This window comes from Carassius gibelio, chromosome B7 (genome assembly GCF_023724105.1).
Source record: "Carassius gibelio isolate Cgi1373 ecotype wild population from Czech Republic chromosome B7, carGib1.2-hapl.c, whole genome shotgun sequence".
In the NCBI taxonomy this organism is placed as follows: Eukaryota; Metazoa; Chordata; class Actinopteri; order Cypriniformes; family Cyprinidae; genus Carassius; species Carassius gibelio.
Window position 1 is genome coordinate 9,977,318 of NC_068402.1, and position 14,327 is coordinate 9,991,644.

Consider the following 14,327-nt stretch of genomic DNA (forward strand, 5'->3'; position numbering starts at 1 on the left):
CTCACAGTGCTTGCTTAGAAAAGCAAACCGAGCTGTCCCGGGACAGTGAAAACACTGGATCATGAGCTGCTCATGTGTAACTGAACACAGTTCCACCGTGAATCACTCCTCGAGATTTGCTCATACTTCAGGTCAGAAAATACGGAAATCCATATAAATATAGAAAACCCTAATTATGGACTGTAAATATCAGCATTGATCATTTAAAAACAAACAAACAAGCAAACAAAAACCTAGGCTAAGTGCTATTGACATTAGCACTTTAAGACTTCCGAGTAGAAATAACACGAAGGTTTATTATCAGATTGATGAAAAGATTAAGCAGAGAGTAGCATTAGGATGACTCAGATGGTTTAAAAACAAAATACCCAAGCTGATTCACTATAAACATGAGGAAAGAAAACCGATCAACTAAATGCAGCACTCAACACGAGGATAAAATGCCAAATACTGTCATGACCCTGTAGGAGGACGCTCCCAGCAGCTGAATAAATTCAGCAGAGCTTCAGGAGATTCACATGATTTAACACTGCAGACAAGCGATCACGGGCCTCTGAAATACACTCAGTGTCCCACATGTCAGCACGTGGAAGAGCTGCACTGTTTTCCTTCAGATAATATCCACTCTGCTTGCCAACATCTAATTTGAACAAAACCCAACTTCCTGTTCTCTGCAAACTAAAGGGGAACCCGGAGATATCGTGTTAACCTTTTGCACACTTCTGCAGTGCAGCCATGGTGTCAGTCTGACATTTAGCACTCAAAACAGCCAAGATCTGGTGTGAAAGACAACCTTGTTCATTTTCTTGTATGAAATATGCATGCATCTTTGCTTACATATACAAATGAAACAATGCAATAAATAATGGAGACTGTAGAGTAGACCAGGGGAAGTAATGTGGTTTTGCAATACTTTGAGAACATCTTCAAAACGCTCCTGTGCAGAACTATAACTGTAGGAAATACAGCAACAAGAGAGTCGGCCATCATAATACGCCCATGATGCTATGGCTTTCCCACCAAGGCCGACCCCGGCAATTCACCCCGAAAAACCTCTCCGGCGAGGAATTACTGCTGATTAAACGTATGACATAAACGCTTGCTTCAGCACATCTCGGTCCTCTCCATCCTTATGCAAATTGCAATGGTAACCACCACAGTCTCTGCAAATGTACCACACAAATACTATTCCTGTAAAAATAATAGTAATGTGGTAAACTGGCATTACTCATAAGTGCCACTAAAACGAGAGGAAGATTGTGAAGGCTTCATATACTACTTGAAGATTTAATATTCAATTATTATGCCTTCACAGAACTAACATCATGTAGTTACTGTAACATCTTGGCAGAAACTACAGTAATCATGGTGATTGTTCTATTCTATAAACCCCAAAAGAGGAAATAAAGCTGATTTAAAATGATTCAGCATAACCCGGTTTTCTCTTCCTAGTTTGGAAAACACCATGTATGAAATTAGAACAACTACAGAAGCAAAACTACCAAACAATAACACTTCGGAGGAAATGATGGCTACCATGATAATTCTACATACATTAATCGGTTTAATAATAATGCTGATTAAACAGCAGAAATAAAATGATTCAGCAAAATCTTGGTCTTTCTCCATCCTTACCATTATTTACCAATATATCCACTGCCTCCATCAAATAACCATAAAATAACTGTTAACACTATATTTTAAAAAAAATAGTTTTTATTTTTAAATAACGTATTAAATTATTTTTAATTTACAGAAGTACAAATTAACTATGAGATTTCGGGAGCAATTACAGTTTCCATGGTGATTTCTCCTATATAGAATTGGGAATATTTTCCCCACCTACACACACACACACATATATACAATATTAATAATACACTAATAAATTTATCAAAGTTTAAAAAAAGTTTAAATAAAATATCTATCCCCGACTTCTCAATATTCTATGCCAGAAGTGGCTATGACGATAAAACTGGCTTTTGTTCCCAACATTCATTTTAAAGAAGAGCTCGTATTCGATTATTTCTACTTTACAGAAGTAAAAACTAACTGACATTTCGGCAGAAACTGCGGTTTCCATGGTGATTTATCGTACACGGACGAATATTTTCCACGCCTGCACATACACTTTTTTTTTAATACAAATAACGTTAATGCCGTCTAAAAAGCGGAAATAAAACATTTCTAAAAACAAGAATATAATGGTTACTTCTACTTCGAATCAGTGGAAACAAGCACCGTAACTGTTACGTCGTAACTCGTTTTGGGGCTTAAAGAACGGTTACCATGGCGATTTTTCGTACGCAGACGCGTTGAATTACCTGTACGCTGCCACGGCGCGGTTGTTGAGGTACTTCTGCGCGGTCATGACGCCCACGAACAGGAAACTGCTGGACCGGGGCGCCGCGGGCTTCTCCGTGCTGAGCATCAGCGCCCCTCCGTACTCCTTCTTCATCATCATCATCCCCGCTCCTCCTCCGCAGCCGCCCGTGCCTCCACCGCTCGCCCGCCGCTTGTGACCCGCTTTCTTTAGCTCGGTGGCCCGGGGCAGGATGAGCCTGGACGCCAGTGTGAACCCGACCACCAGCCCCAGCAGCACGCTGAACCACGACCTGCGGCTTCTGCCTGCCATTTCAGCGTACGCTCACACCTCCGGTTCGCTCGGGTCTTTAATGTCTTCACGCCTTCGGTTTTTTTAAACGCCACCCGCTGCTGCAGTCCCGTCCAGAACGCTGGGTTTGGGTCCGAGCATGGTCACCGCTGATCACCGTTTACCGCCGATGCTGACTACGTTGCAGCGCTCCAATCCTCGTAGATCACCAGCCACTGCCATCTAATCGCCGACTATCCTCTCCTCGCGAGCCACGATCGGCTTCGTGAACGTATCTCCTTCGCTTCGGGCCTGAATCGGTGATAAATCAGAGAAAATTAACGGTCTACTGTCTCGAGAAGTGCAGCTGCATCCTCGTTCTCGCGACTATCTCGCCATTGTGAGTGAGCGCAAGTGCTTGAAACGCGTCTGCGGCGACGCGGCTTAAACGTCTAGGGTTTTTGACACGCTCGAGGCGCCGTAGCTCGTCGTTGATTGGCCGAGCGGAGTGACTGCGCACAGTTGGCTGATGACGTTTCATGCATGGGAAAAGCTTTGCGTCTTTTTTCACGTGAACTGAAACTAATTTTATATGATTCACCATGAAACTGTAATCAGTTTTATTTATTTTGGGGGGAAATATTGTGAATTTGGTTTAATAAATCGTATTATGTATTTTAAAAAATACATCTGTAAAACCAGAAGCCACTTTTCTATTAGTTTTTACAGACTTAGAAAAGAACTTCAGAGAAGTTTACTTTTAAAAACTAGATTTAAGTCGGAGTAAAACGTTGATGTTGATGATGCACATTTACTTCTGAAGAGAGCTAAATATTCAATAAATAAATTTAAAAAAAAAAAGATTTTTAAAGAAAAAACAGTCTGTTAAACTGAACAAAAGAAAGGTTTTGTATCTATGGATTATTGTGGAGTAAACTGTTTAAGATTTTCAGAGGTATTATTTCACGTGCAACCTGCCTTTTCCGTTTCCTCACAAAATGCTTATTTATCTTGCCTATTTCTGAAAAAGCTATACAGTTAGTTTTTTTTACTAATATATTTATTTATTTTAATTATTAACTAAATCTAGCAATCATTTCGAGGCTTGTTTAAATATTTTCTCACCATAATTATATTTGGATACTGCAATAACATACGTTTAGACATAAGTTTTTTTTATTCAAATTCAATATAATAATTTTATACTACATATTTAATAGTCAGATAATGATTTTTTTAAATCTTAATTCTATAATTTTGTAACGAAATTTCTCCCTTTTATGGAACCGTGATGGAAACCGTTTAAAATCACGTGCTAATCTCGCCACCTAGTGGATAAAGTGTGCCCTCGCGAGATTTTAGTTTGTATTTTAGTCAGGTCCTTCCTCTGCAGTGTTTTCATGTCGCAACGCATACGGATAAATATTAAACATACAAGATGGATATATTACTTAATTTGTATTTATTTATCACGATGTCTGAGCATTAGGGTGCATTTGAATAATTTCACAACACTGCATCGATATTATTTTGCCTAACTTCTACTAAATAACTTATGCAATGTTATTTTAGTATCAAGATAATATTGTTTATCTATCTATCTATCTATCTATCTATCTATATATATACATATATATATATACACACACACACGTGTGTGTGTTTAATTACGTCTATTTTTTTAGTTTTTGAAAAAATATATCTATGGTTTTTATTAATATTTGGTCCTTTTATTATTTTAATACATAAGTTAAAATAAATAAAAATGAGTGTTTCTTCAAAAAAATATAGAATTATATAATATTTTATATGATTTCTGATATAATATTTCTGTTTTTTTTTAGTTAATTAAAATATATTTTTTATTTTATGGTTTGAATAAACTATAATAACCTTGCTTTGCATTTAGTAATAATAATAAATATATGTGTGTGTATATATATATGTTTTTTTTCTCTGTCCTAAAGATCACTTTCCTATTTCCTACGTATTAAAAAAAAAATATATATTGTTACTTTGATGGTCTTGAAGTTGAGGATAATACAGGGAAATCTGTTGTCCTGACAAATAAGACACAGACAAACATTAAGCAAGTATGCATTTTTATTCTGAGAAACTATAAAGCGAGAACAATACAATGTCTTTGACACATCAGTCCTAATGAAATGCTCTAGAAAACAGCAAAGACCTCACAGCACATACAGCAGGCTGCTATTAAACATCACCAACCACCTGCTTTTACAACAGAATACAAACATTTCAATGATATAAACATAGCACTCTGCATTTGTATGTATTCTCTCTAAGTGTTTATTTAGCACAGCCTTCATAAGTGCAAAAAGCTAAAAACAGGAACACGATTATTACTGAAAATCATCAGCCCGCCCCAGGAGTATTAATACCTTTGATGAGGAGGCGTCATTAGAAGCTGTCAATCAAACAAACAGGCAGTAGAGTGTGAGTGTGTGTAAGAGAACAACGCATAAGTCAATTAGCCTGACACCAGAAAAAATTAAAGTGTGCATGAAGATCCTAATGTAATGTAACCATATTTGCTATTGTCCTGTGATGAGAGATGATAGCTTCATTCAGATAATATTTGTGTGTTCCTATGAAGGGTCAGAGGTCAGTCTGACCGCACTTTAACCTCATCCACCTGCGGATGGGCCTCTCCTACCGGGTCTCCAGGAGCACGTTCCTCCTCCATCTCCAGACAGAGGACTGTATCCTACAACACACACACACGCACAAACACACACACACTTTAGTCAAGCAACAACATATACATATATAAATACACGTGTTCCATGGTATGGTGTAATATATTATATATATATATATATATATATATATATATATAACAATATTAAATCAAATAAAGTACAGTAAAAATAAACAAATGTGACATTCATGAGATGTAAGATCGTATTATCAAAATGAATAAAAAAATACTTCTGAAATGTTTTACTTTACATGTAATGAATCTATTATATATGAAAGTTTCACTTTTTGAAATAAGTAAAAAAAAAAAAAAACTTTTTAACATTATTAATTTATTTTTTTATATAAATAGTTATATATAAATATGTATATACAAATAAATGAAAACCTCATAATATCTAATCATACATATCTAATTTAATATTTATCTGGCAATATTGTTTTAAAATGCAAATAAATGTTCATTCAAACACAAGAAACAGGAATGAATACCACTGCAATATAAATGAACAACCAGAATAATTACCCCTGTGAAATATTGGGCTAAAAGTTTAAAATAGTTTAATTTATTAGGTTAATGCACTCAAAAATTGCCTCAATCAAACAACCTGGAATGACATGAGGGTGACTAAATCATGACAATTTTCATTGTAACAGAGTTTTCTTTCACTAAAATATATATTTATTCTTTGAAATTAAAAGCATAAAACAAGAGAAGTCTGAGAAGTACAAGAGAAAATGTAATGCTTAGGTACCACTGTTGCGAAGGGGCTTTTTATCTGTCTTTGGTCTCAGTGAGCTGGAGGAAGTGGCCTCTTCTGTGCTCTGCTGGAAATGAGAGAAATTATATATAAACCAGAGGTGTAAAATACTTTTTACTTGATTACTGTACTTAAGTATTATTTTGGGGGATTTGTACTTTACTACAATTTAAACTGACTACTTGTACTTTTACTTGATGACATTTCTGAAGAAAAAAAAAACAGTACTTTTTACTCCTTACAATTTTATTTCACCTTGAAAAGTACATTATATTTTTATTGAAATAATTAATACTGGAGTACAATTTAAAGTTGTACTTTTTTATTTTTACTCGAGTACGATTTTGACCAGATACTTGTACTTTCACTTGTGTAAAATTTTAACTTAGTACTTTTTACACCTCTGATATAAACACAGCACCTGAGGCCTGGACACATCAGTAACAGAAGACTTACTTGTGCAACTTGTGCCTTTCCCTTGTAACTCTTTCCCTCCTTCATGCTTTCCCACATCTCAATTTTCTGTCTTCTCTTGTCCTCCTCCAGCTAAACAGATCAGAGGAAGCAGCATGAGTAGAGGAAGACAAACGGGCGCCGCATGCAGCGTGACACTCACCCTCTGCTGCCGGTCTCTGAACTCTGCTGCTCGGGCGTCCTGCTCCTCCTGCATTCTCCTGCGGGACGCCTCCAGAGCCACCTGACGCTGCACCACAGAGTCCGGGTCTGCAGACGGGACACACACACCTCTGCTATCACACACACACACACACACACACCTCTAACATCTCGATGTGCAGACAGCAGTGACTGTGGGTTCTGACCTTGGCTGCTGGTGGAGATAGTCGAGCTCTGGCTGTCTGTGGATCTGTTCTTGCGGAGATGCTGGAGGAGCAGATACACTCCCACACACGCGAACGCTGCGTACCAGCCGTACTCAGACAGGAAAGCTATTACTGGTGACAAACAATAATCACAATCCAGGCACTGCAAAGTCTATATGCACTTTATGAAAGCATGATAAATAGACTCCTGATTATTAACTGATTATTGTTCATAAATGTAACAGTAACAGATTTGATGATGAAACATTTAATGGTCGAAAATATAAATTTACACACTATTAACTATTATAACATTAATATTATAAAGCATTCCATTAGTCAAAATGTCATAAAGCTTTTATATACATATATACATACACACACACCCACACACACACACACACACACACACATACATGTACATATAGATATATATATATCGTTTAACAGATGTGAAAAACTACAAATATTAAAAACTCAATTGGCTGAATAATAAAATAAAACAATCACTACAAATAATTACAAACAAAATACATTAAAAATATATAGTTTTTAAATTATAAACATATAATAATAAGAATCTACTTTATCTTTGCTCTTACATCATTACATCATCAATTTACATCATTTTATAAAATATACACTTTATTGACTATATGCTAGGTGTATGTTTTTAATATGCTAATAATGTTTTAAAACTAAAATTATACAATGTGCTTCAAATTTCATTGAAATGTTAAAGTTATTACGTTATGGGAAATATTTTTAAATCCCTATATCTCCTAAAATGCCATGAGCAAAAATATCCTAAGTATTTATTATTTTAACAAAAGAATTACACTTTTCAAGCAAAAAGAGGACTGCTAATTTAGTTGATTCATTAAGCATAGTTTAATGTTTGATAATGGCTTGTTAAAGATATGAGATAGAATGACTAATGTTGATTCACAAACTGTAATCTATACAGTGAAACTAATCGTATTGACCTATAAAGCGTTCTGTCTTCTAGTCATTTTCTGATCAGACCCCATTACTGCGCTCTAAAAAATCTAATCATTGTTTCTATTGTCCTTCAATAAGCCACATCACAGATCAGAAATCATTAATAAGATGCCAGTTCTGATGAATGCGGACAGCTCAGTAAGCCCAGTGAACTCATGTTTACATACCAGGTGGCAGCACAAAACCAAGATCCTGGTTCTGAGGAACTTCTCCATCTCGGACATTCGCATCACCTTGCGCCTCCATTTTAAAGCGCCTTTAGATGTTGGTTTTCTTTTTTATTGTGATAATAAACAATAATTAGCGCATGTTTTATTCCGTTGAGCTTCACTCGAGCTACCGATTCACACAAACACTGACTCACTTCCGCATTCACAACAGCCAATCAGCTGTAAGATGACGTGGAGGCGCGAGCTGCTGCTTTACGGAAGCCCGTATTTTCTACCAATTAGATTGCGTTTTTATTAAAGTCTACAACTACCCCAGCCCTAAACCTACCCTTACAGTAATGCAGATACATTAAATATCGTTGTTTAGCATGAGACAAAGGACGCGATATTGATGTGCGCGTGCGCAGTAAACCCGCGTAGGAAAATCTGACAGGGTATGATAAAATGTCAGGACACCTACTAGGACTGATTAAGATCAAAGCAGAAAAACATGCGTACTATTTGACTCCAGACTTAAATGTTGAAATAGAGAACACAGATAACTTACTTTGGGCTCTAAGTACGTTTAATGGTTAGTCCAAGTAACTGTACAGTTAAAAAGTTTTAGAAGTACTCATAAAGCTAAATCTAAAACTTTACGAGGCATAAGAGAAGGCTAGAATACGTTTTAGAAAAATAAAATTAGTTATTAGAAAAACTAAGTATTTTAAATGTAATATTAAAACGTCTCATATCATATCGTTGATTTCCTAATGGTTTACAAACATATGAAGTGCTATGCAAGCTATTTATCAAAGATTTGATGAAAACTAAATATTTTAAGTAATATTTACACATTAAAAAAAAGACATTTTCAATAAAAGGTATTCATACAACATATAGATGTATTTTAAATTTTAGAATGGGATTCCTCACATGTGGCTTCACTATCTAAATTATATATATATTGTAAACCTGAAAAAAAAAAACTCTGAGTCCTATATCATATCATTGATTTCCTAACCATTTACAAAACATTTGGGAAAATAATTAGGCAAGAAATGTGGCATGCATTTAGAGCTTGATTGAGAACACTGAACACACTGTAAATAATCATAAGGAATTAATATATTTTAATTTTCCAGTCTTTAACGTTGGCCACAAGTTTTGAGTCACAAAATATTAGAAAAAAGAAAATAAACAAAAAATGATTGACCACGTTCAGATATACATAAACAGAGGGGGGAAATTCACATCATTTTTAATCGAATAACAAATGTTTAATGTACTTTAATTTACAAAAAAGAAAAAAAAACGAGGCCAGTCAAACACAGCGTCAAAAAGCATAAATGCATCTGAAACATCAACAACGATCGCGAACACATCTACGATCCGTTCATATGCACGTCTTCCTGCATGTCTTCATGGTCTGGGTTCTCTCCCTCTGCTCCCTCCATGTCCTCAAACATGGGCACAGGCTCCTGCATCTCCTCCTGGACCTCCTCCTCCTCTTCCTCCACCATGTCAGACGCTCCTGAAAAAGACAAATAAAACACATGTGAGAAGCGTAATCATGTTTAATCTGTATAAGGAAACCAAATACGTGCCATTTATGTGCTTTATTTACACAAGTACCGTATTTTTCGGACTATAAGTCACACCTAAGTTTAAGTCGCATCAGTCCAAAAATACATCATGACGAGGAAAACATAAGTTGCACTTGACTATAAGTCGCATTTATTTAGAACCATGTCAAATTAATTTTGATAAATAAGTCGCCACCGGACTATAAGTCGCAGGACCAGCCAAACTATGAAAAAAAGTGTGACTTACGGTCCGGAAAATATGGTACCCCCTCAGAAAAACACTTTCTCACTGTATCCAAGCAAAACGCATAGATCGCTGCATCAGGGTTCAGCTAAACTGAGCTACACACAGGGTTCCCAATAATTAATTTCCAGCACTTTTCCATCACTTGCAATTACTGAATAATATATGTTTGTGTGTAAATGCATATTAAAAGTAACACCTGATCTCAGCTCTCGTCCCGGGATCTGTCCGGACTGCAGGAATCCCTTCAGCCGCTCAACTTCAGCCAGTGATGTGGCATTAGCAATAGCATTCTACACACAAACAACACAAGTGACATGGTATTACATCAGGACATCAACAACTTATATGAATTACACAAGAAACTGACACTAAAGTACTTTTATTCAGCAAGCATGCATTACATAGATCAAAAGTGACAAAAGACATTTATGTTAAAAACGATCTCCATTTTTAAGTAATGCCATTCTTTCGAATCCTCTATTCATTACAACATCCTGTTTAAAAATGTTATCAGGTTTCCACAAAACTATAAAACAGCACAACTGTTTTCAACACTGATAATAATCAATGATTTCTGTGGGATCACGTGACACTCAAATTCAGATTTGAATCACAGGAATAAACTACAATTTAAAATAGTCAAATGACATTATTTCACAATAATACTGTTTTTTTTTTTAAAAATACTGACATTATAGAATATACTTCAGTATATAATAGAATATTAGATTCTATAATTTAAAAACCCTAATGTCAAACATGTCGGTACACAAATGCACTGTCAGCACTTATTTTACAATAAATAATATTTAATAGCAGATTAAAATAATCTATATTAATCAATACTATTAAATAATACTAAAATAGTTTTTTCCTCATGCAATAACTTTTCTGAAGGGCCAAAGTTCTGTAGGTCATTTTTAGGCATACTTGTAGAGATTTGTGTCATTTTAGTTTTCTACAAAACAGCAATGTTTTTAGTGATATTTGTAATATGCAAAAAAAAATATCATAACCCAAAGTGCATGAACGGTCCACTGCTACAAAGGTTACCTGCCAGATTACATAGATAATATATATGTAAACATATATATAATTCATAAATATTTAATCTTTATTCATATGTATATTTTAAGATTGCTTAATCTTTTGGTTTTTACTGTGCTGTGGCTTTATTATGGGACAATCCCCCTAATTAGTATACTTTTGTTTTATTTTCTAGCTGAAAGCCCTGTATGCAGTATGTGTTTACAAAGGGGTGTGACGAGACACTTATCCCATGAGACGAGACACTAGACTGGGTTCACAAAAATTATTATTATTAATATTTTTTAAAGAAATCCTCAGTGATGAAATGTATAGGGGAACATGCAGGATTCATACTTAAATCGTCTTTTACGGCTGTATATTTACAGAAACATATCGGGATTTGATTTAAGTGTAATCACCTACTTTTGACTGATTTATTCATTCAAAGTTTGACTAATTCCGTGAAATTCCGCATTAAACTGAATTCTGTTTTTATGACTGGATAAACACTACACGGTGTCATTTTCCCGCTTATCATGCATCCACTTGCCTGATGTGAACATAATATCTTACATACCACCACTGTTGAAAGGGCAAGTGTAATGCAAATATATTTGAAAGGTCTGGGTGAGTATATATTCACGTTCTCACGAGACACATCGGATCTCATCACACCCCTTATATATATGTATGTGTGTTAATTCAGTTCTTCCGTACCTTGATGGCTTCAACATCTGCAGCTGATGGTCCGGTTTTCTTCTCGGTCTGAAGTGCTGCTCCTGGAGTAAACCTGAGAGCAAGAGAAGACATTTGGTGTTCAGACAATGTAACCGCGTTTACACGCCTCTGCAGCCCTTCAACCGCTGTTCCCACAATCAGAGTGTAGTATCTGGAGTATCTTATCAATGTGAATAAACTGATACGAGACAGAAAAGCCTTGGGCCAGCTCCCCTGAGAAACACTGCTGAAGTTTGACATGGACATTTAGGTTTTAACAGCCAATTCAGAGTCAGTTTTCATTCTCTGGGCAGTCGGGTTCAGAACTTCCACAGTCCAGTGATTCGGGAGAGCTGTGCTTGATCAAGGACTTTCATCTTACGTTTTGGTTTGCTTGGCAATATCCTTTGCAAGCTGAGCACCTCGTTTGCCTTTGAACATTTTTTCAGCCTCCTGCCGTTCCTACGGTGATACATCAGAGAGTTAAAGCAGATGTTCACAACAGACCACGACCCTGTTCTTCAAACGTGCGGTACTGGATGATCTCAACCCAACCAACTCAATCCACATGTGCATTTAAAAAACTAATTATTGCTATAACATCAGATGTACTACGCAAACTATGAAGAACAGGGCCCAGAGTGACACTACAGTGATAAGCAGAAAACTAAATGTTAACTGATGAATCTTCCAGGAATTATAAACTAATATTATGAAATACATAATATAATTTCAAATAACAATTTTCTATGAGAATATATTTTAAAATGTAATTTATTCCTGTGATCAAAGCTGAATTTTCAGCATCATTACTCCTGTCTTCAGTGTCACATGATCCTTCAGAAAATCATATTTATTAGCTGATCTGCTGCGCAAATATAATTTCTTATTATTAACAATGTATGAAACAGTTGTGCTGCTTCATATTTTTGTGAAAATCATGATACATTTCATACAGGATTCTGAATGAACAGAGATAAATAAATTCAAAAGAATAGCTTTTTTTATCTTTATCAAATTAAAACATCCGTGCTGAATAAAATTATTCTTTTTTTTTTTTTATCTTTTGAATGGTAGCACAGTTAAAAAAACAACAACAACATTTCATCACACCTTGAGTTTGACCTTCTGGAAGTCCAGAACTCGGATCTGTGGGATTTTATTGATGACATATAATCTGTAATGTTTCTTGGTGGTAACTGGATTCCTGAGGAGACTATAGAACAGAAAAACAGCTCCTTTTACCTCAAGTGAAAACATTAAAACATCATACAGTGTGTAAAGCAGCTGTTTATCCAGCAGGTACCTGAGGAGGGTCAGTGATTTCACAGTCGCCAAAGGATCCAAATCACCCTGTTAAGAACCAGAAACAACCACTCCATCACCCTTCAGGAAAGCTCAAAGACTGATTATTGTGCATAGATGCAGATCTATGGCTGGACTCACCAGTTCTTGAATGTTGTTGCTTGTGAGAATGAGCTCCTTCAGGTTTGGTAAAGCCTGCTCCAGATTCTCTCCAAATCGACTGTTTGGTAAGATGTGCAACAGAGGAATAACATTAATGTGTGTTTGCAAAAACAGTACTGAGAAGCAGGCTATGATTAGATAACAAACAGTGTAGAACGTGTCCTTATGTGACCCTTGAGGACAAAAGCAGACATATGCAGCATGGGTTTATTTGTAGGAAAAGCCAAACACTCATTGTATAGGTCAAATTGAATGATTTTTCTTTTATGCCAAAAGCCACTAGGATATTAATATCATGTTCCATTAAGCTATTTACTAAACTTCATACTGTAAATATTATCAAAACATTTTCTATTAGAGATATGCATTAATAAGGATTTCATTTGAGCAACATTAAAGGCGATTTCTTCAATATTAATTTTTTTTTGCAATGCACCCTCAAGATTCCAGATTTGCAATTAACGTTAGTTGTATCTCGGCCAAAAAATGCCCTATCCTAACAAACATTAATGAAAAGCTTATTTATGATGCATCATATAAATCTCAATTTCAAAAAAACTGACTGGTTTAGTGGTCCAGGGACAAATACGAGGATAGACAGTGTACAAGATAAGTTACTGGTTCCCTCACCAGATCCGGTTGTTGTTCAGCAGCAGTGTTTTGAGTCTCTTCAGCAGCGGAAACCCATCCAGTTTTCTGATCTCATTGTCGGACAGATCAATGGTATCAAACTGATCGAGTGTGGCGCCCAGATTCTCCAGCACAGGGATCTTATAGCCTACAAACACATCATCTGGAGTTATTCGTACAGTAACGCACATAAAGCAGTGATTCACCTATGAATGCAGGCGCTGGCCTCACCGCGCAGGTCGAGCTCTCTGTCCCGCACAGGGTTGGTATACTGCGCCGCTTGCTCGATTAACTCCGCAGTCAGCTTCACCATGTCTTCCGCCGAGAGGAACAAACTGTGAGAAACGAGTCTGAGCAGCGAGAAATTAGTTTAATCAGATGTTTATTGCGAACGTCTAGCATTCGCACACACGCTGCCGCCAAACGGAATCGTCTGTTCTGTTCTTCTCGAGACAAACGCTACATCCTCAAGAAAACTGCAGCGCCATCAGGGGGACTGGAGGGGAAATGCGCGAACAGTCTACACGCTTGTTAGCGTCTGCAGTGCAGTTACATAAAAGAAAGAGAGGTATTAAATAAGGTGTTAATTGTAAAAAAAAAAAAA

The 14,327-nt window shown here is 36.1% G+C and overlaps 3 protein-coding genes across 4 annotated transcripts in view; all 3 read right to left on the reverse strand.

The window, feature by feature from the left end:
- The window catches only part of chsy1 (chondroitin sulfate synthase 1), a 57,242-nt gene extending 54,185 nt beyond the window's left edge, over window positions 1–3,057 (reverse strand). The window contains exon 1 of the mRNA XM_052561219.1: window positions 2,325–3,057. Within this exon, the coding sequence (XP_052417179.1) occupies window positions 2,325–2,635 (311 nt within the window). The 5' untranslated portion in view covers window positions 2,636–3,057. The remainder of the gene's footprint in view (window positions 1–2,324) is intronic.
- A 1,621-nt stretch (window positions 3,058–4,678) lies between these two features.
- On the reverse strand, window positions 4,679–8,329 carry LOC127962013 (selenoprotein S-like). Of its 2 annotated transcripts, none has more exons than XM_052561408.1 (6): window positions 8,066–8,329; window positions 6,897–7,028; window positions 6,692–6,798; window positions 6,532–6,621; window positions 6,070–6,142; window positions 4,679–5,321 (listed from the first exon to the last, which is right to left on the reverse strand). In XM_052561408.1, exons 1-6 carry the CDS (start codon window positions 8,142–8,144, stop codon window positions 5,242–5,244), a joined length of 561 nt encoding a protein of 186 aa, XP_052417368.1. In that variant the 5' UTR covers window positions 8,145–8,329; the 3' UTR covers window positions 4,679–5,241. The 2 variants fall into 2 exon arrangements, with proteins under 2 accessions (XP_052417368.1, XP_052417369.1); XM_052561409.1 differs by having other exon boundaries at window positions 6,070–6,139; window positions 8,066–8,288.
- An 828-nt stretch (window positions 8,330–9,157) lies between these two features.
- On the reverse strand, window positions 9,158–14,195 carry snrpa1 (small nuclear ribonucleoprotein polypeptide A'). The gene is made up of 9 exons (XM_052561407.1): window positions 13,955–14,195; window positions 13,724–13,871; window positions 13,073–13,151; window positions 12,933–12,979; window positions 12,740–12,842; window positions 12,009–12,088; window positions 11,627–11,699; window positions 10,077–10,170; window positions 9,158–9,581 (listed from the first exon to the last, which is right to left on the reverse strand). The coding sequence occupies exons 1-9, from the start codon at window positions 14,034–14,036 to the stop codon at window positions 9,433–9,435; spliced, it is 855 nt and encodes a 284-aa protein (XP_052417367.1). The 5' UTR covers window positions 14,037–14,195; the 3' UTR covers window positions 9,158–9,432.
- Between the last annotated feature and the right edge of the window lie 132 nt (window positions 14,196–14,327).